General features: G+C 43.1%; 1 protein-coding gene and 1 long non-coding RNA gene across 5 annotated transcripts in view; one reads left to right on the forward strand and one right to left on the reverse strand.

The window, feature by feature from the left end:
* Positions 1-476: 476 nt before the first annotated feature.
* LOC138725625 (uncharacterized) lies at positions 477-3,704 on the reverse strand. Of its 4 annotated transcripts, none has more exons than XR_011338278.1 (4): positions 3,463-3,704; positions 2,488-2,660; positions 1,892-1,971; positions 477-920 (listed from the first exon to the last, which is right to left on the reverse strand). It is a non-coding gene; the product is annotated as an uncharacterized lncRNA (long non-coding RNA). The 4 variants fall into 4 exon arrangements; XR_011338280.1 differs by lacking the exon at positions 477-920 and adding an exon at positions 1,055-1,219; XR_011338274.1 differs by lacking the exon at positions 477-920 and having other exon boundaries at positions 1,055-1,971.
* The window catches only part of TBX15 (T-box transcription factor 15), a 97,234-nt gene continuing 76,494 nt past the window's right edge, over positions 3,003-23,742 (forward strand). Inside the window, exon 1 of the mRNA XM_069866667.1 lies at positions 3,003-3,280. Within this exon, the coding sequence (XP_069722768.1) occupies positions 3,079-3,280 (202 nt within the window). The 5' untranslated portion in view covers positions 3,003-3,078. The remainder of the gene's footprint in view (positions 3,281-23,742) is intronic.

Here is a 23,742-nt window from a genome sequence, read left to right on the forward strand (position 1 = left end):
CAGGGAGCAGTTTCCTGGATTTAATGGGGGCTACCCCTGTGAGTAAGGGTTTGGAATAAAGACCAGGCGAAGGGGTGCATTCATCTCTGCCGGCCGGAGGTCGGAGTCGGGTCTGAATCCGGATTAAACCCAGTCTGACTCCGGGTTTACGCTGCGGGGATGGGGACCCGGTTGTGAAGAGCCCCCAGACCAGATGCCAGACGGGGTGGAGGAGAAGGGGGGGGGGGGGGTCGCTCAGCGAGAATTTGGGGCAAAATCTGCGTCGAAATCCTATCCTCCGGCGTGAGGAGCGCGGGTATCTTCGGGAGACCCCCCTCAGGACTCTGCGAGGGGGCTGAGTTGGTTGTCCCCCCTCTCCCTCAGTCTCATCCCTCCTCTTTCCACCCCTCGGGGCCGAGAGGTCGCAGCAGGGGCGAGCTGAGCTAAACCTCCTGGGCATCGACGTCGCGGCAGGGAGGAGGCAGAGGAGCGGCTGTGCGGCCCCAAGCCCCCCCGGACACCTCTCCTGGGACGGCGGGGAGCTGCTCTCTCTCTCCTCCCTGGTCAAAGGGTTCGCTCCCTGGAATGTGTCAGCTCCGGGCCGTGCTGGCTCGGGAAACTGCGCCGCGTTCCCGCTGGCTGCTGCCAGGCTCACAGACACCCGGGAGAGCCCCTGGGTGAGGGACCCACCAAGGGCTGGGGCTGCTGTAAGCTGGCGACCTGTAAAAACGCGCTTAACGCGGTGGAAAACGTATTCCTGGGCTCTTACATCAGCCCCCAAATTTCGTTTAAATCGCCCTGCCTTTCCAACACCATTTCCTCTCGCTAAAGCGCTATAAATAATCCTCTGTTTTCTTGGGCTCTCTTTCTGAAATCTCCCATCCAACTTCTTTAAAAGCTTCCCTCGCTGTCTGTCTCCCAGACGAGTGTTTCGAGGCTTTCTGAAACAGGGAAAACAGGTTTTATTTATTTATTTATTTATTTATTTATTTATTTATTTATTTATTTATTTTGTAATTGCTTGGGAGATGTTTCTTCTCCGAGGGAAGGACACGCAGCCCGAGGACCAGCTGGAAACGCGTTTTCCCCCTCCAGCTCCCCGCTCCTCCATCAGCCCCGCTGCCGGCTCCCTCCAAGCCCCTGCTCCTGTCGCTCCCTCCTCCCCGCTGCTCCCCACGGAGCTGGGGGAGAGGACGACGACACGACCCCCCGTGTGGCAGCGCTGCTGTGCCCGAGTGACCTGTCAGAGGGGACGTGCAAGAGGGAGGGGAAAGGCGGGGGGGGAGAAGAGGGGGCGGTGGTGGGTGAGGGGATGACAGAGTCAAACTAAACCTGCTCCTCGGCCTGGATAACAGGGTTTAGCTCTTCCAGGATTCCCCGAAGAAACGGCTTCTTTCTCGCTTTTCACCCCAAATCCCTTTCCGCGTGTGTGGATCCCAACGGGATGTTGCCCTGTCGGTCCCGCTTTAGGCCGGGGAGAAGGGGAATATGGGCACCGTGGGGTCACTCCGGTAGCTAAAAGAAGCGTTTCCCACCTCCCCCCTGCTCCCCGAGCCGCCTGCTCCCTTCACTTGGGTCCAGTCCTACGGAAAAATCTCGCCTCGCTCTTCCCCGGCGCTGCTGGAAGCAGCTCTGCGCCTTCGGGGAGCATCGGCCAAAAAAAAAATCCCTTCCTGAAATTTGGTGTGTATCCTCACCCCCTTTTCCACTGTGGTTCTGTCCATATTAATTCCTTCCCTCATTTTATAATTATTTATTAGCATTTTAACGTTAATTCGATCCTTAACCCCCGGCGGCTCTCCCTGCTATATTTTCCCTAGACGTGCGGTTTCGCTTTTCTCTCCCTCTCTCTTTTTTTTTTTTTTTTTCCGTGGTCCCATCAGCTCCCGAAAACACACGGTGCTTCCTTCACCTTCGCAAATTCATCCCATGCTCCTTTTCCCTGCGATTCCTTGCGCCACGCGTGGGAGCGGCTGTGGATGCGGCTCCAGCCTGAAGGGTTTTTGGGGCAGAGCGAAAAGAAAGAAAACACCGAGTATCACCCAGGCAACAGGCCAGGGGTTCTACCTAGCGGGTTTGTCCTCGCTGTAACTAAACAGGCAAAGATAGAAGGGATGATGATGATAATAATTTTATTGATATGTATATATAAATGTATATGTATATATATATTTTTTTTTTAACTGCCTCTTCCCAAAGAGAAGGTGCTGCCCAAGGGTGTCTGGGTCTCTCCTGCCCCTGGCAGCCCACGCCACCCCCTCCCTTCCACGGACTCGCGTCGTTTCGAAGCGAAATTTCACCCCCTACCCGAGATGCTGCTCTTGCCGGGACAAACACAGATTCCACCGGCGGGAGCAAGTAACGAATGGCATGAGTGACGTTTTAAAACACCCCCTCACCCGGCACCCCCGGGTGACAAAGCCCCTCTCGGGTGCTTTGCGTGGGGATTAACTGGCAGCAGCCCCTGGGAAACCTGGATGCGGCGGGGAGAAGTGCTGGACTTGTTACCTTCTCTGCATTGAGAGCTACGGGTTTCCTAGCGTCTCCCCGCTCTTCAAACAGTTAATTCTCCCGGCCGGTGTTCCAGGACTCAGATGGCCAAAATTCCTCGCCCTGAAGCCCGAGTCTCTCTCCTCTCCCCATTGGGTCGCAGCTTTTGGGTCTCTCCCGTTCTCTCCCTCCTATTGGCCGAGGACAGTTGGGTTGGTTTTTTTTTTTTTCCTTATTTTTTTTTTGTTTCTTGACAGGCGCACGCAGCCTGCCTGACTCTTGGAGAGAAAAAAAAAAAAATCCCAGAAGTTTGGATCAATCAGAGAGAGACAGAAGGAAAGTGGAGAAGAAAAAAAAAAAAAAGATGAAATCCAGCCTGCAGCCCCTCTGAGCAAGTGCTGGGGACCTGGGCTGAGCACACCCTCCCGGCTCTGCCTACGGAGTATTCGCAGCCTCATGTAGAGCCTTCAGGAGACTGAGGGCTGGTTCTTCTGGGGGTGCAGCTGGGGAGGGGTGGGGGGAGAAGGAGGCGAGAGGCTCTTGGTCCCCGAGCTCCGCGCTCCCAGCCAGTGGCCGCTCGTCCGCCCGAGAGCCGGGGCCGGGGATAAGATGAGCGAAAGGCGAAGATCGGCGGTGGCCCTCAGCTCCCGAGCTCACGCCTTCTCGGTAGAAGCCTTGATCGGGACAAATAAAAAGAGGAAACTGCGAGACTGGGAGGACAAGGGGCTGGATTTGTCCATGGAAAGCCTCAGCCCCAACGGCCAGCTGGGGGACAATGAAGACCCGACCCAGTGCCTGGACCTCAACCCCGGTTAGTGCGACTCCTTTCTCTTCCAGCTCCCTCCCTCATCCCGCCGGGAGCGTCCCGGGAAGCAGCCGGGTCTGGTGGGAGAGGAAAAGATGGGACATTCTGTCGAGATTCTTTGGATTTTATATATTTTTTTCGTGGGGGGGGGGGAGGGAGGGATTTACGGGGACTTTTCTCCTACTCACTGCGGCTCTTTCCCACTCCAACTCGATTATGTCCCGGGAGGGAACGGCGCGTCCTCTCCGCTCCCTCTCTCTCCCGTCTCTCCTCCCTTTCCGTGCCCGCCGGTCGCCAAGGTCCTTCCCGGGCGTCTCGGGACTCGCCTTTGCCCCGGAGCTTCCCGACCACCTCGGGGTTGGGGGGCAAAGGAGTAGGGAACGACGCTGGCGACCCCGCGGGAGGGATCCCCCCCTCTCTTTTCGGGGCACCGGCCGCCACCCCCAAGTCTCCCCCGCGGAGCCGCGCGGTGGAGGAGGAAGAGGAGGAGGAGGAGGAGGGAGCTCTTCTCGTTGCACCGAGGAGAGGGGCTCCGGCTCCCACCCAAGACCCCCGGGAGCCGGGGTGACTCAGCCCGGCAGCCAAGGGGCAGGGGGCCTGATCCTTCCCCGGGGATCGGGCTCCGCGGGAGCTAACCGGGGGACGGGACGTTCCCCCTCTTCTCTTCGCACGGACGCTACTCCCAGCAGGGATAAGGGGTTCGTGGGCAGCCGGAGAGGGGGGCTCCGAGGAATCCTGCCCTCGCTCCCAAGCCCGGCATCTCCCGGGAGGCTTTGGAGGTTTTTGCGTTTGGAGCAGCGCTGGGGCCCCGGGGCCCCCGTCAGCTGCACGGGATTTCGGGGGAGAGAGCTCCAGACCTACCCCGTGGTGCTTTTTCGCTTTAAACTTTTATGGGATTAATTATTTTTACTTAAAAGGAAGCCAGTCGCGTGAAGCGGTCATTTGGCTCAAGCCAAACGTTCGGTCTCTTCTTGTCCCACCCTCCTCGGCCGTTTCTTTCCGTCTAAAAACCTTAAAGCTGAGGTTCCGCAAAAGCAGTCGCTTTTTTTTCTTTTTTCTCAACCGAGGAGGGAAAACGTTCTGCCCCCCGCACCCGCACGACCCCCCGCACCCTCCTCGCCACCCCCTGCCCCGCATCTCAGCGCCTTAAAATGGGACGTAGCAGGCGGCCCCGCTCTCACAATTGCAGCCTACGGAGAAGGAGAATTTTAGGTGCTTTCTCTTATTTTTTCTTTTCATATTCGGGTGGGGGAAAAGGTCAAGTGATCTCTGTGCGCCACCCCGTAAAAGAAAGGGCAGAAATTTCCTCCACTCGCGCCAAGTCCACTCCGCTGCTCTTGGAGAAGAAAACATATTTTATTTTATTTTATTTTATTTTATTTTATTTTATTTTATTTTATTTTATTTTATTTTATTTTATTTTATTTTATTTTATTTTATTTTATTTTATTTTCATTTTTGCGTGACGTTTCCCGCGCTATCCATAAGCCCGAAACACAGCATAAAACAAACAAACAAACAAACAAAACCAAGGAAAAATAGTTAGGGACTGAGGTGTAAAAAAAATTTCTGCTGTAAAAAAAAAAATCTGTTAAGTGTTTTGAAAGCAGCGAAAGACCGGGAACTCCGGAGACCTCGCCCCACTCCGCTCTCAAGAAACCGCACTTCAGTCTGCTTGTAAGAGCAGCAGCCTTTGCCGGTGCGGATCTTAAGGAGAAGTAGGTAAAAGCTACTACCTGCCACCTCTCTCTCAGGGGGGAGACGGGCGTAAAGGAGAGGGAGCAGAAGCAATCAAAGTGTCAGCCACTAAAAAAATAGTTCACGGTTAGTGAACTATAGTGATAGTCTTCCCCGTTAAAAACAATAAATACGCGAATGAAAAGACAAAAGTCCACTTTCCAGTAACACAGCACGTATGTGCATCTGTCTTATTTTCTAGAACCGCTTGTCGTTATGTTTTAGCTGCAGTAGGATTTATTTTTGGACACTCTAGAGGTTTAATTTGCCCATTTCTCCAAGAATTTGAAATTAAAAAAAACCCTGGAAAAGTCCCCCTGCGCGAATGGCTGCTAATGCCTGAAACCTTAGAAAGCAAACGTGATGTTTTTCATAAAGCAAAGGAAATCAGGAACAGTTTGAGAAATCATTTTTTTAGGAGGTTGATAGACTTTAAATAAAGTCCGTGACTGTAATTTGCACAGTCACTTCATTAAACCTCAAGCCTCCACTGTGCACCTTTGCTGCTGGGTGAAAATTGATTAGCGGCTCTATAATGGCCACCAAATTCCACCTTTACAAGACCCAATTAAGAGCAAACTTTACACCTAAAGTATTTTAAACTTGCCAAATCTCCAGCGATATGGCAAAAAAAAAAAAAAAAAATTAGAGAAAGGAGGTTTTATAGCGTCCCAAAGGTTCAGAACATAAAGTCGCTGTTGGAAATATTATTGGAGCGGGTGTGCTTGCAGGGAGGCCCCAGATATTACAGTATGAGCTGGGAAATTAGATGTTGATTTTGCGTGTGATAACGTAAATCAGTCTAGCTCAATTTTTTTCGATCTCCTCGTATAAACCCCCTCGAATTCAGCTCAGGAGGGTCTGGAAAGCTGAAAAGCAACCGCCGCGGGGAACCGAACACCGCCAAGGGAAGAGTAAGGCTTCTCTTTCTTTTTTTTTTTCCCGTTCTCCGTGTAAACGGGCATCGGGATTTCTCTCCCACGAGCTGGAAGCGTCTCGCGGGGAACTTTTGTCCCCGTCGGGGGTGTCAGTGGATTTCGTACACGTCGGGCGTGTACGAAATCCGGCGTGGGAGTCAGCGCTCCTCGTTTTGGACAATTCCTTCACCCCTAAAACGCGTTTATCCATCCGTGCCCAGAGCCTCGGGCAACTATAGCGGCGATTCGAAGTCCCCTCGAGGGCCAGAGGGACACTCTCCGCGGCCGCATCTTCCCGGGAGAGGAGAGGTGGCAGGGTGGGAGGCGTCGGGTCGGGGGGGCGGCGTGGGGGAAAGGTGACAAAAGGCAGAGGATAAATCTCAGGTTGATTAAAAAAAAAAAAAAATCTCCCTAGCATCCCAGTTATTGACGTCTCAGCACAGAATCTCGTCGCCGGAGCTGGTGTGCTGGTCCGCGAGACTCGTTTAAAACGGGGGAGGGTGTTAAAGCCGGATTTTAATCACGTGCGGGTTTAATCACGAAGTCGTGAAAAGGAACGAGGGATTACAGGGGCTCTCCCACTCCTCCCCGCATCCCTGCTCCTCGGGGTGGAAGGCTCGGGGCACCCCCCCACCCCGCCCCGCGTTTCTCCCCGCATCCTTCGCTGCTCCCGGAGAGGAGGAGGAGGAGGAGGGTGGCGGAGTCCCTCAGTCCCCTTAGCAGGTTCGGTTTCAGAGGGCAGCACAACAATGGGCTCGGATGTCGTCTGGGTATTTATAGATTAAACCTGAGCAGCGAAAAGGTCACGGGGGGCGAGGCCAGGCGTCGCCTCCCTTAATGTATATATTATTTACCATCGCTTACGGCGGTGGCTTTCGTTGCCCCTTCCCTCTGCGACCCCAGCAGCGCAGGGACAGACCGAGGCAGAGGCGAGCGAGCTCCCTGGCTCGTCGAAAGTTTAAGACAGGTTTTGGCGGTTTATTTTTTATTTTTTTTTTTTTTTGTGTGGAGACATCTCTCACGGACGCGTTTTCTCCCCTGAATCCCAGAAGCTGGTTCCCTACCCGAGAGGCGCTAAACGGGCGCTTCAGAGGCGAAGCGAAACAATGCGGCTGAAAATTTAGAATTTCTCGGTTTGGGGACGGTGTTGTTCCTCGCGAAGAAACGCGCAAGCGAGTTTGTAAACGAAATTCACCAGTGCAGTCTTCATATCGTACATCTCACTGGTATTTTTGGTTGAATGTATTAAAAATGCAGATATCAGTTACATAAAATAACAAAAAAAACCCCCATTTTCAGGAGTTCTATTTTGGCAGTCTGCAAAGCGATTTGCATTGCAACTTTTTTTTTTCGTTCCGTATGTTTTTCTAAAGCTACGTTAACAAACTGCTGCAAAGCTTTGCAACGGGAGAAAGCAACACAGCGCACATCTTGAGATCCACAATGTGTTTATTGCAGCTGTTTATCCATAAGATTAAGATGTGATAGCTTGGTAAATTCTTCCGTAGCTAGCAGGAGTAAAACCTCCATCTCTTTCACCATGGTGTGTTGTTCTCCTGCCTGTTCTGGGAGTTTACACGAATATCCATCCTAATCCTGCTCCCCTGCTCCCTCTTGCCCTCCGCCAATGGGGATATGGGAACCATGCATCCCCCCCGACCCTCTGGAGAGGCAAACAAATTTAAAGAGTGAGAGAAATGCGACTGATAATATGTGATTTTTTTAAATATACCACTGTTTCTGAATGCTCGTGCTGATAAAGTCCCCTTTTTTGAGCAGTGGCTGTTAAACCTGTGAGTGGGGAATGACTTAACCAGACCCAGTTTCTCAGTTCAGTTTTTGTTTGAGCACTCGGTGGATGAGCCTAGGATTTCAAGACCTGGCAGAGAACTGTTTTCTCATCTCTTCCCTGAGGCAGGGTGGCTTGGTGTACGCTGTCCTTTGCATGGTCCTTGAGGGTCGCCAACGAGCAACACTTCATAGGTGTAAGAAAGAGCATCAGTTTTGCCTTTGGCAGTAGTGCTCGGGGCTGGGATTTATTGAAGCAATGTCTTTCTAACAAATGTAATGTAAATTGTATGAATTCATTCCACCTGTTGGATCATCAGTCTGCCTCTTAAAGAGGGAATAGTGAGCTCAGATCCATTGCTCCCTTGTGTATAAGATGGAAGGAAATGCGAAAATCTTACCCTTGTAATGCCTCCGCTCCCCCTGTACTCTGGCCACAGAGCTAATGCTCTTGCCCTTCCCAGAGGAGGCAGTTGTAGGAGGTAGATGGAGCTGTCCAGATGAGAGCCAGGAGAGCCCTGTGGGGGCTTGGGAAAGGGTTGCCTTGGTCAAGTTCATACAATTCTGACCTTGGAGGTGACAGAGAGTGAGAAGGATTTGTCTCTGCGGTAATATGTGTCTTAAACGAATTGGTGAATTCCTGCTGCTGGTTTTGTTAAACTCTTCCTGCAGAGAGGTGAATTGCTTACACTGTATTAAAAGGACAGATAATAGAATTATAGAGACAAATCTTACAGAACATCAGAGTATTAGAAAACAGGCAGCATGTCAAACAATGTCTTCCTTTCTTTTATATGAATTTTAAATCCACACTGGTTTTTATGCAGGTTTATTCCATCTGCTAGGAAGGGGAAAGCTGCTATTTCAAAAGACTTTTCTTGTCTTTGACAAGAACTTTGAGAGAATCCAAAAAGCTTCTGTTACAAGAAAAAGTTAAGTAATTCCCTACAAACCATCAATCACTTCTCCCTCCTCCCACTTGGGACTGAACGCTTATATCAAATATCATCCCAGCTGGCCTCTCCTCAGGCAGAAGTGTCCTGCTTTATCTGTATCTGTCTTTAAGGAAAACTGATGCTTTTTTCAGGTGGAAAAGTTGAAAGATGTCTTCCAAGAGCACCACGTTCAGGAAAGAGCATTTGCATTTTTTTACAACGCGGTCAGTGCCTCTTCAGTCACCTCTGTTCACATAGATCTGTGTTCCTATTTTACTCAGGTAGAGTCCTGTGTGAATCTTTACTTGCAGACATGCATCTGAAAAGATCAAAATGTGGGTTTTTTTTAACTTTTCTTCCCCCCCACCTTCAGATCTAGGTTCATAAGCTTACAGTAGTGTAAAAAAATGCACTAAAATCAGTCTGAGAGCACTCAGAAAATTCCTGGATATATTGAGACCAGCTCATATGGCATTTACATCAGCTCCTGTTGCAAGCAAAATCTATTAAAGTGTGATTTAAATCACCCCAAGTGTCCATATTGAGATCTGTAGCTTACACGGGTGATGTAAAATCAAATTCAAAGAAAGAAGTTTAACTTCTCTAAAATGTTTCAGAGATCAACAGTTTCCTGGAGAGGCTGAGCTTGCTAGTGCTTGTCGATGGATGTAGAGGATTTTGGGCTAGCCTTTAGCGTTCAGCGCTCTGATGTCCTCCTGAACAATACGATTACTTTCCAGGAATGGGCTGGGAAGTTATGTTTAAACCCTGACAGCAAAAGCAGAGTGGGTATATACACAAATGGTCGGTATCTGTCAGCCTGGGAGCTCTGAGGCTCCACTAGGAAGAGCAGCAGTGGACACCTGGGTGTACAGGGAAGCGCAGGAAACTGGGGGCTTTCTAGTGCTCAACCCAGCCCGAAGCAGCTCTGCACAGCAGAGCATTGAAAGGTTTGGCTTTTCTGGATTATTATGCATACTTGATTTTTCACAGGTAGAAAGTACCGTGCAGCGATGCTAAGAGATCTTTATTTTCAGAGAAACGGAAGCTTTTTGCTGCTTGTTTCCAACACTGGTTAAAACAGGTTTACGAGTCCAGCTTTTCTGCCAGCAAAGGATCTGCTGTCTCAAAATTCAATGCCATTGCACTGCTTGTGGTAAAAGCCGTAGCGTGTTTTGTCGAGAAGGGCCAGGAAAAGATAATATGGCATTATGGTAAAAGTAAATTGAACTATCTTTGAAAGCAGATTAAGAAATTTTTAAATTCTATCAGGAAATGTAATGCCAATTCAATTTCTAGCAACAGTATTCACGCCCAAGGCATCTTTTAATTGCATATTCTGCAAGATCAGAAAACAATGAATCAGTAAATCAGTCCAAGAAGTGACAAAAGCACTTGCTACAATAATATTTACAATAATATTTCCATATGCCATTGGCTCACTTAAGCTATTTATCAGACAGTATTGTGAGGATGGTGAAAGGATTGCTCGAGTCAAACCCCTGTGACAGTGAGTTGTCCAATATTTGCTGTATATTTGCAAATGCAAACTTATAACTGCTAAAAGGAAGGCTGCACCTAGCAAATGACTTCGGCAAGCACATACTGATTTGCAGCAACAGAGGAGTTCCACGGAGGATTTTTCATTTGGGGACTAAGTAGAGAAAAGTGAAGATGGCAAGGAGGTGTTTAGCTTTCCTTGAGTGAAAGCTACTTTTTTTTCACTTTGTTGTGAAACAGGAAAACTCAGGTTTTGGTTAACCTATGTATGTATCATCAAACTACCTCATGTTTTTAAGTTACACAATGATTAAAAATGTTTAAATTAAAAAATATTTTAATAATAAATTTTGAAATGAATGTGCAAGTAAAAAAATAAGATATTTTGATTTAGATAATGAAGCCAAGCATTTGGACATTCAAAACAGCTTCCTATTTTTTCTTCTTTTAGCAATCAAAGTTATTGGCCAAATTCTGTATGATCTGACGGATAAGTTTTCATTTCTCTGAATCCATACTTGCTTTGTCAATTCACTCTCTCTTTATATAAGAAAAAATAATTCAGCTAAATTCTCACACAGTAGAATTCAGTCCCTGTCACAGTGGACTCTTTCACTTCCACTGCATCTTCACCTGCTCATTCCTCTTAAGGCTTTTGCTTTTTGGACAGAAAATCTTCCAGTATTGATAAATGGACATTTTCAGCAATATTCACAAGTATAGCTCTTAGAAAGGAGCTGGGGAAGAAAGTATTGCCACCCCCCTTTAAAAGAACCAATTCACAGTTTCTAAAGAGTACTTAACCAACTGGTTAAGAACTGACACAAGTCGTATTAATAATCAGCGCATTTATATGAATACAGCCACAGCAAAAATTGTTTGAAAATCAGCGGGTCAGGGCATACAGAATAATTATGAATAACTTCTAGTTCTTTCAATTCGCTCAGGGTCTGGACACCCTCTTGACTAGCATTAGCATTTTTCCCCATGATCTATGAATTAACAAAACCAAGCCACTACTTTTAGGAGGTTTGGGAAACAGAGAACTGCCTGATCAAAAACCTAAGCCAAAAGTGCAGGGAAAGCTAAAGACACCAGAATGTCCTTGCTTTTAGTGACAGTGAAGAACCAGGCATCATAGACTTCTTAAGAAGCTGCAAAAAGTTGATAGCAGCATCCCTAAATAAGACAGCAAAAATGCTGCCTGACTGTGTGGGTGCTTACAGGCAGAAAATAATTCAGAAGAGAACACATCTTAATGTTTAGAAATATATGGTGCACACAATGAGGAGGTTAGGGAGTCATCAAAAATAGGTTCTGGTTTTACCCCAGAAATGCCTGCAGATCCATTCTGTACACGTGAGTTTGCTGAAGAGGAATGGATTTTGGGAACAGATGGAGTGATACCCAGATAGAATTTTTTTCACTTACTTGCCACAGTGGATTGTCCTCAATCCTGCTCAAAGGATTCTATTAAAAGGTCAGTTATTAAATGTTCATTGGTGTTGCTGTCATCACTTCTACAAGCATCGCTTAGTTTGATCCCTGTGCTGCCCTGCCATCCCTCTTTTGCCTTTGCCTGTAGATGCACTTGGCACACATAAAATGCAAATGTATTTTTTACTGTGCTTTAAGCAATCTTTCTCATCGGGGCAGAAAATAATGGAACCTGTTGAGCATTCTCTTGTACCCCCTCAGACCTTAATGGAAACTTTCCACTGGCTTTTTTAAAATAAGACTTCTGACTTGAGGTTGTACTGGACTATGAAGCTTCCTTAACTGTGCAACAATCGTGATTGGCAATTCTAAATTTGGTTGACACATCCTCTTGCAAAGATGTATATTATCCCTCAGTTTGTTCTTTTTTTTTTTGTCAGGTATCTGCAAAATTAGAAAACAAAGACACTGAAAGTGTCCTATGACAGTGCAAAATACAGCAATGTGAAGGCTATGTGGGAACACAATTATAAGGCAGCTGATAAAGGAGGGCCTGATTCTGTGAGGTGCTGAGTGACTGCATTTCAAAGGACTTTGTAGTGTTGATTTTCAAGGGCGCACCTTTTTTAATTATGTTTTCAGTGGTAAGAATGTGTAATTGCCATGGAGATCTTGACCTCTTGCTTGCTTTCTGCTCTGAGATGCCCTAGACAGTGAGAGCAGAACGTAGCGTCCCCCTCGGCACAACTGTCAGGATTGGAATTATTTTGAGTTATGCGTGGGGATTTGTTTTTTATCTGCCGGAATACTGTGTCTGTCTGTATGAGTGAAATAATCATGACAGTGAGGTTAATACTTGGGTGATCATTTTATGCTGTGGAAGGTTCATGTTTTCCTCTGCCCTTCAGTTTTTCTGCAAATGTCTCAAAATGTGAAAACTATTCAGTTGGATCAGATACAGTTTTCTGGATTATGCCCATCTTTGCAATTTCTAAGTGCTCCTGCCTGTTTACTGTGTAATACAATAAAACTATGCTCCATACAAGCTAGCGAGCCTGTTACTTTTAAACTGAGAAATTGCTTTTTACTTCAGAAAACTTAATCTTTTTTTGCCAGAGGGTTGTAGGAAGTTGTGAAAATACAGAATATAGCACATGGCCACGGGTGCCTAATGGTTTTTATTTTGCTCCAGAATTTAAAAGATAAATAGAAGATTTATTATTGTAGGATTTGGGGATTTCCTGTGCCAGGCTCCTTGGAGCAAATAAAAAAAAGTCTTCATTTACCATCAAACAACCCTAGCAAAGTCTCCATCTGCCTAGCAGCAAGCCAGTCCTGTTATTCACTTCAGTGCTTGGGAGTGTTACCCACATAAGACTGTAACATCACAGGTCTGTTATGCAGGTCCCTGCAACGCTGCCCCATTAGAGACTGCTCGGATTATTCTGTACCTAGTAATTCTGTTTACTCCATAACTCAGGAAACTGCGCCTGGGCTGGGGACAGGGAGGGTTGTTGTGAAAGTGCCTAGCAGCGTGCCGTTACAGAAATGGACAATAATTAACGGCTTTTGTGAAAATATAGTCATACAATGCAGCTTCAGGAAAAAAATCTTGTTCTGCTTCTTGAAATGAATGATTTGATTGTGAAGCGGCTGTTACTAAGAGTGCTTCAGATTGATTGCTCGAGTTACGTTGAGATGGGAAGCATTATTTATCCAGGATAATTCAGGAACAATTGATTAGGAAAAAACGGAGAGAGGCATACATGCAGGGTACACAAACAGGTAATCTGGTGTAGTTACAGCCTTTAACAGAAAACCTGTACAGCCTCAAAAGGGTATGGAAAATGTCTGGGGCGTTTATCGTTTCTGTCCTTTTGAGACGTCAGATGGCCTGTCCTGGGTGCGCTCTCACACGCTCGCTGGACTGGGACAACTCTGGGCTTCTGTAGGTACTGACTTGTCCTTGGGCTGGGAAATGGTACAGGAGAAACAAATCAAGACTAGACATGTTGCAGCTCAGCCTGGGTGAAGACTGCGTGCCCCGCTTTGCTCTGAGGGGCTCACTTGGCTAGGACGGGGGACATAACACACAGTGAGTAGACCGTGACACCTCGTGTTAGCTTCATTTCAATGTTGAGTTGCTTGTGTGCACTGAAATGATAGCGAAATCGGGAAAAGACTAGTTAACAGGGGCAAAAGAGTAGAAAAACAGGCAGAAAGCAAGATCACTGTTGGGAAGGGGAGAATAAGGCAGGAAAAGGAGCGGTGCAGGGCTTCATTTCCTACCCACTGGCAGCTCACGGCATGAGGAGGAATTAGAAACTATTTTCAGACTCTTCTCATACATTTGGGTACCCTTCTGTTTGTGTTTTTCCTTTTTTTTTTTTCTTTCCTCAAATAATGAAAAACATGGTTCCTATAAGTGCCATGTACTGTTACAGTTCAAAATAGTTTATGAAGGCAACTCGGTACATTATAGCAGACAAACATGTATTCACTTGGTGTAGCTTAGATACATAAGAGGCCTGCGGGAAAATGGAACAATCTCTCAAACAAGCAGAAGTTTTCAGGAAAAAGAACAGAGTTTCTTCCCATGGTCCTTATTCTCCATGGCTTGATGTGAAACAAATAGGAATTTCAGAAAAAATTAGAATCTTCTAGATGAAATATTTTATCTTACTGTGAACTCCATAGGATATTTTAGTATAACATTTAAAATCCTAATTGCTGCTTTTGTTGCTTGTATTCAGACCTTGAGCCTTTTTATAATCGATAGTTGATACATATGGAGTTACTTTAAGTCTTTTGTATTACGCAGTTGCATTGGCTGCGCTTATTCATTTTGATTGTATATTGAAATCAGATATTTCAAAGCTTTATATTATTAACATTTAAATTTTCAACATACAGAAGTTTTTCATGTGCCTGGGAGAACATGTTAGTCATTATTGCAATTAATGTAGTTATTTATTAAATAAGTATACCTAAAGCCAATTTCTAATTAGTAATTAAAATACACATAGCACTTTTCTTATTGTCAAGGAAGTAATTAAACTTGGCTTATGATAATCAGCTGCTACAGATAATTCAGCCTTCTCCCTCTACTCAAAATTTCTGCTTGTTATTTTGCTTATTTGTGTTTTTCCTTGGGGACGAGTGTGGAGGGAAGAGGGAGGCAGCTTGACTGCCCAGCAGTAAAATTTCTTGGAAACTACTTTTTAACATAGACTGGCAAGGGCCACATAATTTAAATGAATAATTACAAACAGTAGTAATGGTTTCTTATTGCATATATTTGTTGTTGAATGAGAATATTTATTTATGAACTGACCCTTAACAATTGCTGAGTATTCATGAAAATGCTTGACAATCTTGAATTTAAACAGAAAAAATTGCATCTCAGATAATGACTATTCACTGTAGCATTTCCATGGTAATATTTGCTGTGCAGATAAATGGGAAGAAAAAGCTTATTATTATTATGGTCATCTAATGAAGTGCATACTAGCTATTTCGTATGTCTTTCCAGAAAAGTAAGTATTTATCTTTTTAGGCTTCCACCCTATTTTCTGCTTCCTTTTTTCTTTACTCAAGATTCACAGACATAATATTGTTTACTTGTCTGAATCACGATTTTTCTCCTGTGAATCAAGATGCTTATCTAGCTTTATTTCTGAAGCAAGAGGTGATTCATTGTGAGCTCTTGGGCTGTTGTGCATACTTAGACTGTTGACTCTTTGGGACAGCCTGATGACCTCCTTTGCTTACGTTTAACAGTACAACGGAGCGTCAATCCACATCCAGGGCTTTGGAACATTACAGCTGTACAAATAATAATATTTTAAAGGTGTTGCTGGTTAGTCACCTTCCTTTAATAAGACAACATTTACACCAACTGTTTACACTGCGGTTGGCTAATTTTTTTTTCCCATGTACATACTAAGATGTGATGCTCATTTCATATGCCAGAATTTGCTGCTTTGAGCATAGCAGGTCAAACACCTTTAACTCTTCCCTGCGATCTCTGTCATTAGGTAAACAGGGACTTTAACCAGGATTTGTTATTGTTTTTCTTGTGGTCTGAGTTTGACATCATTTCATAACAAATTCTAAAGGATTGTTGATGACATTGGAGTAGGAATTCAAAATCTCAGTGCAATAAAAAACCTAAATGAAGAATGAAGAAATAATGAAAGTTCTGTGAAGTAGTAGGAGGTCGTGTTGTTTCAGTGCACAGTGATTTACAAGTGAAATTTCCATTTTATACAGGAATATTTTGTGAAAAATAGTAATCAGAAGTTTCTCAGATGGGTTTCATCTTCCTCTGTCTAATATGCTGGGGAAAAAAAAAGTTTCTTTTTATATACCTTAAAAACACCCAAGGGAAAAGAAAGCATTAACTTCTCATTTGCAGGTACAGAGAACAATCTGAAGATGAAGGCTTAGTTTGAAAAGCTTGTGGAACAATTAAAATTAATTAAATTTGTTGCTAAAATTGTTGGCTCAAAATGCCTCTTGATTTAGTACGGAAAGCCGTGAATCAGTCAGTGTTTGAGTCCCTTACACAACACATCTACAAAGTTGAAGATCTAAAAATTTCATTTTCTTCGGTTAAATTTTGGTTACCCTCACATAGATACGATAGTTATTTTTGTATGAGGACATGAATTTCAAAAGTTATTTTACAATACTAGTTTACTTTATTTCTCTTCAGAGGAGTCTATAGATATCTATTTGAGGCCAGATTCAACAAGCTGTTGAGAACTCAGCTCATCTGATCACAAAGCTTAACAGTGACTATGACTTTTACTAAATATTTGATATCCCTCATTTTTAGTGAATCTAATTCTCCCTCTCTCTCTCTCTCTCTCTTTTAATTTATTTTTTTAGGATTTATTTCCTTTAACAATTGGGGATATTTTTCTTTTTCAGGAAGAAATTCCTGCTGCTCTTACCAGTTCTGAAAAAGTGACTAATACTGAACAGCAAAGAATTTGGATTCCTGCTATATGCTTTCCCTACATTCTGTGCATGTATGACTCTTTCAATATAGATAGATTGGTAATACATATACTTTTTTTTGTTTGTTTTTAATAGGACTGTAGCCTAATCTTTTTCTAGGAAGACTAAAATCCCAAATTGAAACACTAAACAGATTTTATGCATTTCGGAAATAAACTTTTCTGTTCCTGTTTTGAACTTACAGTTTGTTATCGATACAAGTATTAGATACTAGCGTTATGTTTGATGACTAGAAATAAATGAATCGTGTACTGCAAAAGATTTCAGGCATTTGGTAGTGAAAGCTGCTTTCATTTTACAATGAAATCAAAAATACTGGTTTTGTATAGGGCAGCAAAAAAAATCTTGCTTTTTAATGGGAGAAACATTGTTTTATGCATTGATTTTTCCATTTAAGTTTGCAGCAAGTACCTAATGTTCAGGAGATGAAAGCAGGACCGTCTGCTGTCTTTGGTGAGAGCGACTCGACAGCAAGAGCGTTCCCACTTATGCAGCAGATATATTCGTGGCAGCAAGGATTTCCCTCCAGGCAAAAGTGGAGGTGAAATCCTCTTTTAGAAGGGCAATTCAAAAAATTCCCCATGTTAAACAGAAGTGCAAAAAACTCTTTTAATGAAAGACAGATTGCAAGCGTTTGCCTGAGATTATCACTTTGCTAAACTGAAGCAGAGCAGCTGAAATTCCTGCGTCATTTACATCTTGTGAGCAAAAGGGGAAAAAGCTAGAAGGAAAGTATTCAACAGCATGGGAGCAAACAGCTCTGAGGAAGAAAAAGCTGTGCTTTCAGTCACTGAATCTTTTAGCAAAATAAAATAATAGTTTATTAAAATCTGAACTACGCAAACCTTGGTCTGTACCATCACTTACCATTTTAACGGGACACTCTCAACTTGGATTTTAAAAAAACTGTTCAAGCTTGGAATCCTCCAGTTTCTGTCAGTGCTCCCTTTAAATAATCTAGCTTGCACGTAAAAGTGTATAAAACTTCAATTTTTGTTCCTTCGATCTTTCCCTCTTTTTGTTTGCAAAGGTGGTTTCTGTTAGCCAGTTTCCTCCTCGCTATCTGAGGCCCTGATCCTGCCAAAATGTATTCATGTCCTTTATTGCGGTGAGTCTCCCATCAAAACCCCTCCCAGCAGGAAAGGTGAGCTCACATTTATGTGTTTGTAGGATCGGTGCCTAATTGTCAGAAATGGAAACTGCGCAGGGTTCTGTCCGTGGCACAAAGTAAACAATAGAGAATGTGGAGTAAAATATATTTCTTTCATACTTCAGTTATAAAAATGCTAGATGTGATGTGTAGCTCTAGTAGAGGACAGACCTTTCAGAAGGGAATGTAATTTTTCATGCTATAAGTTATAGTTTTTAGTGGAAATAACTATTAAAAGAACATGAATTAAAATTGTTGTAGTTGTAAGGTGAGGAATAAGGTTCTTTTATTTTCATTCTGTATTTCCCTTTCAGTGTAAAACCATCAAGTCCTTTTGTTGCTTGCCATTGAGCTTCTGTAGGACTTGAATTTATTTATTTATTTATTTATTTATTTATTTATTTATTATATCTTGTTTTGCATAGTTAGCAGTTCTGATGATGGAACTTAAGATAAATTTATTTAGAAAGTGCACTATTTATTATTTACTATTTATTAAGTCTCCTTCTATGGTGGAAACATAAACCAGAATGTCAAACAAAATGAAATTGTGACCCCTCATATGTCCTTTTTCAGAAAAATAGTCTCAATGGAGTAACTGGGTGCTGGAAAATGCATTGCATGGAATTTACATGTTTACTTGAATCTGAAAGCTTAAGCTACATTTGAAACTGAAGAAAAAAAATTGTGTGCTTGAATAGTTTACATGTTTTCACAAATGCTATCAAGATTTAAAGTATGATACTGGCATGCATAAGCATAATTTAAAAATCTAGTCTAGCCACTGCATGCTAGAGCTGGTTGGGATAAAGACTGCAAATCTGCTGCTGTTGTGCAGAGCTGGGTAAAGTCACAGCACAGACCTCTCAGATCCCACATGAAGAATGGGACTGATAGCGAGCTGAGCTGTTAGATGAGAAATTATATTTCTTTCTGAGTATCAGGCTGAGATAAAAGCTGGGGAAAGGTGTTTTGCTACTCAGGTTTTGGACTTCAGTTGCAGAAAATTTAGGGAGAAGAGAGACAATCTATATTTCTTGTTCTCTCTTCTTGTACACCCGTGCAGCTATTTTACTGAGAGTCATTTGCAGATCACAGGTGAGATGCTAGTATTTAGGCCTTGTAAAATGAAATATGAATGACTGCATAGCAATGCTTCAGGAAGATTTTATAAACATTTTCCACTCCAAAGGCTTAATTTTGCATTTCTTCTGGGGCTTGAACTCTTGATAACTTTTAAAGGGTATTTTGGTGAAAGCAGCGAGCTTCTTTGCAAGCAGCTGGATGAATAATTTGCATTATATCCTGGTGTCCTCATCACAGAAATATTAGCTCTTCCTGCCCCTTCCCCAATGGCTGTGACCTGTTGTTTATCTACATTTTCAGCTCCACATACTTTCCCCCGAATGTCCCATAGCATCCCAGTTTCTCTCCTCTACCACAGCCAGGCAAAGGTTAGCGTTCTCTCTGTCTGGCTTCTGTCTTGGGATGTTCTGCCTGGATGAGAATATCGAGCAAGCAGCCAAGAGAGCCTCTTAGTTGGGAGTGTTAATTTGTTTAGCCACTGATTTTCACAGAATTTCTGGAAATTTAATTCCTTTGAGACTCCTATCGCTCTGTCAAAGTTGCTTGAAGCTGACTAGTGAGTCAAGTTGGAACAGGGGGTCCAGAATATTAAGAAGAAAGGGAAAACTGATCGAGTGATGGCCTCCTCTGAGGCTAATTTTGTAAGAAATAAAGCTAAAATGTTTGATGCATAAATAGATAATCTGTCCTCATACAGTTTATATCCCAGCGTTCAAAGGAGATGCTTTAGGCTAGAACTATTTTATGTGTTTATGAAATGACGATGCAAAAATAATGTTCCACACTTTCGCACAGTTTTCATTATTTGCATAGCTTCATTCTTCAACTCAGTGCTCCTTCAGGAAAAAAAACGACTGCATAATGCTTATGCACATACTGCGAAAAGGCATTGATCCTCTGCGCCCTTTTTGCGCCTGACATGGATCTTTTAAAAACAAGATTTCCCATCCTTTTCTGCAATATTTGATAAGTAGAATGATAGCTATCAAAGTGCAGTGTATTATGATTAGCAAATAAATTAGTACCTGAAGACAGAAACAGAACATCAAAACTCAAATCACTGGTTTAGGGACTCTGCAGTTTCACATAGACGTCCATAAGACACTCTGGAGGTTTGCTTGGTAGCTTGCTTTAAAGGATATTGTGCTTCCTGAAGATGAAAGCAGTGGGGTGTGGATAGAAAGGAGCCAAGCCTGGCCCCAGGTCCTGCTACTTACCTGCTGCTTGCCCTTAAATCAGACTCAGGCCATATTGGTTTTGATTCTGTTCATTTTGTTTCAGCTGGTATTTGAATGTTCAGTCACTGATAAACAGACCTCCGTGTGTGCAAGACCTGTTATCTGGTACTCAAAGGTGGTTAATAAAGAATACCATTTGAATGCAAAACTTCAGACTTAACTTCTGTTTTGAGAAGTTAAGTGTGTTAAACTGCATTTTTTAAACACTTTGTGGTTTTATGAATCTCGTTTTACTCACTTGATTTTTCTGGAAGGAGATTTGAGTTGTTACACATTCAACTGCTGTACTGTAACTTTACCTTAATGCCGACTTTGACAAACCGTTCAGGACCATTTTTCCGGCAATTACTGTGCCTTCACCACTGCCCCTTCCCTTGGGCTCTTTTAGAAGCCATGACAACTCAGAAGAAAATATTTCCTCTTGTTTGGTAAACGTTAACATTTTTCTAATGATAGTTAATAAAGAATTAACCTCTCGTAATTTTATTTGTTGGTTTGAGGTAAATAGTTAATCTTCCTGGCAGGGAAACCCAGTTTAAGAACCCATTTACCACATAAGACTAATTTAAATGCCATATTAAGAGTTTAGTATAGTTTGTTGGCTCTTGTCTGGAACACTGGATATGAATTTCACCAGAATATTTATAGATACAACATTCCTCCTTTGTTATCACCATCTGCTCACCACCTCTGTTTCTCTAGCTGAGCTTTGGGGTCTGTACCAATGTCAGCGGAAACTTTAAAATCTGCCATTAAAATAGCAACAACAGCAGAGATCTGCTGTTAAAATAATAGCAACAACATCCCTCTGTGGGATGCCAAGGAACACACGACTATGGACAGGCCTGATCCAGTGTTCCTTTCCTGCCCTGGGAGATTTTTTTGGGGGGAGGAGAGGGTGGTAAAGAAAAAAATAATACATGGGCTGACTCTGTTTCTAAGTACATAGAGGGAAATGTGGAACTGCTTTCTCCCATTGTCCTTCTAGCTGAATGCTGGGGAGAGAGAGGAACAATGCATGGGAATGCCATGGAGGGAATGTAAAGATATTTAGTTTTGGGTTTTTTTTAGAAATGGTTCTCCATGTAATTGCATGTTGCATTTAATAGTAGCAGCATTGCAGTTCACGGGGCTAGTCCATATATCTGATAGCAGTGGGACTGAACTTATGGGTCATGCACAAAGCACCCATAAAACACAAGAACAGTTGTAATCAAGCAAACAAAATGTGAAAATGTAAGTTAATAAATAAACATTAAATGTTTAGTAAATTTTTGTTTGATTGTAGGGGAAAACTATTGTGGTAACATCACCTGGTTTGGTCTAGGTGGCCAATGATGTAGAAAAATTTGGGAAATGTTCCTGGACAGCATGTCAGCACACACAAATAGCTAACGAATTTGCATCTTATTCAGTAATGCAACTTCCTACCACATTTTTACGTGTTTGATTAGCAGAACTTCAGAGACCGTGTAATTCCTCATGTGAACAAAAGATAATGGTGGCTACTATGAAAGAAAAATATGATCACATTGAACAGTAGTATATCCTGAGAGGCTTTACTTTTCATGTTTTGGTACTGCTTTGATAACAAAATAGTGTGCAACTTCAAGGAGTCTATCTGAAATGCAGCACCATGTGCTTCTTTTCAAAGAGAGAGAAACTACGGGCTTTAAAAAAATCCCCTTTTTCATAGAAGAGTTTAGGACTCAGGAACTAAGCTAACCACAACTAAAAGGTAAAAAGGACAAAACCTTAAGACAGAAAGTGCTTTTGAATGATTTCTTATCACAAAAAAGTGAGTAAGTGACCATTTGCAATGGATGTTAACAGTGTAAAGTCACTGAGGTGTTTTAGGTGCCCAAATGCCTTTGTGGCTGTGGCCAAGTGTTGTATTCCCTGCCAAATAGATTGCCTGCACTTTATTGTGAATAATTCCTGGCTGAATCACAACAACAATTACTGTGCGTTGCACCACTAGACTTTTGACAGTCATTAGAAGGAAATGTCTGCTAATAATTCCTAATGGCCAGCATCGTGCACTGGGACAGGGCAAAAACATCTTCTCTGATGCACAAAAATCTGTCAATTCCCATCCTTCAGAAAAGGAAACATTCTTTAATCAATTTACATGTGGAAGTAGAAGGAGGTTTGATGATTTTGATGCAACTGTTTGGTGAATAACCAGACAGAAAAACGATTCTGTCTTGTGCAATTGCTGTGAAGTGTAATGCTCACTGGAGGAAGCATGAGGAGTGAAGTCTGAAAGACCAAAACTGTGCTTAAGTATCAGCTGTATGTCAATAACATGCAGCCTGGAAAATATTAGTGATATTGGTTATTTCAGAACAGCAACATTGTTAATGGAAAGGTGTTCAGCCTCCAAAATACTCGAGGTCTTGCTCAGCTATAACACAATATAAACAGGCACTAGCAGTTAGATAGCGTAGTAAGAATATACGAAGAATTAATTATCAAAGAGCAACACAAAACAGCAGTGTACTAAACAGCTGATTCATGTTTTAACAATGGTGCAGAATAGCAGGAATAACACCTTTGTATGAAATTTTATTTCCTCTTATATTGTGCAGGATTTTTTACCCTGCTTCCCTTGCATGTTCAGAGAGTGCTGTTGGTTAAGTAGAACATCAGATGAAGGTGTGAACTGCTAGTATTCCTACTGTCAGAGGGGAAAAAAGCTGCTGCATTTTGTTTTCATCTAAACCGTGTGAGTCTGTCAGCAAGACTATGTGGAAATGACCAAGAGACCAAAACAGGAGGGGAAAAGAAGAGATCTCTGTAAGATAAGGGAACCCAATTTATTATTTTTAATGACAGACATATGGAAGAGACACGTATACCACAGTAGTAACAAGAAACAGTCTACCGTTTAATAACTGTAGACGATAGCATTTATTTTTATGGCAGGTCAAGAGCTCGATCCACAAAACAGATGAAACTTTTCTTTCATGAGCTCAGCAGGCCTGACCCATACCATGCAAACCACAACTGCAGTTGGACAGATCTTTGAAGTCAGTTGTATCTGCCCTTGCAGTATCAGGCACACGAAGCCTGAGAAAGTTAGAAGAAAAAAAAAAATCTTTAAAAAATTACTGTAGAGAAAAGAGGAAGTAGCATAAAGGAAAAGAAAGACAAAATCCACATTCTCGTAGCTATAAATCAGTTCCATTGACCTGAGTGAATTTTCCCTTGTTGATACCCTGCGAGGCTGACCCAGAAAGACAAATGTACAAGTACAGTAGCCAACTGGGCAGAACAACAGTGAGATAGGCATTATCTACATAATCAGAGATAAATTCTTTTTATTTTTATTCAATAAAAACAAGAATTGCACAGTACAAGCCATACAGATGAGGTCAGACTGCACTGCATCTCTTCTGTGTGCCCATAACTGTCTGTCAGTAATCCACAAGAGCTTGAGACGTGGGTTTGAGGCTTTAATTTGGTCTGGCAGAGCTAGTGCCTTTTACTTCCTTGATTTATTAAGATACTGCAGGATCTTTCCTACTCACTCTGGGTTTTGCAAAGCAAATTGGGATAAAATGCCCAGAAGAAGGATCCTTACTAGGCACACTTTTTACTTTTTTTTTTTTTTCTTCAAGGATGTATTTACCTGGCTCGGAAGAAATATACA

Source organism: Phaenicophaeus curvirostris, chromosome 1 (assembly GCF_032191515.1).
Source record: "Phaenicophaeus curvirostris isolate KB17595 chromosome 1, BPBGC_Pcur_1.0, whole genome shotgun sequence".
Lineage (NCBI taxonomy): Eukaryota > Metazoa > Chordata > Aves > Cuculiformes > Cuculidae > Phaenicophaeus > Phaenicophaeus curvirostris.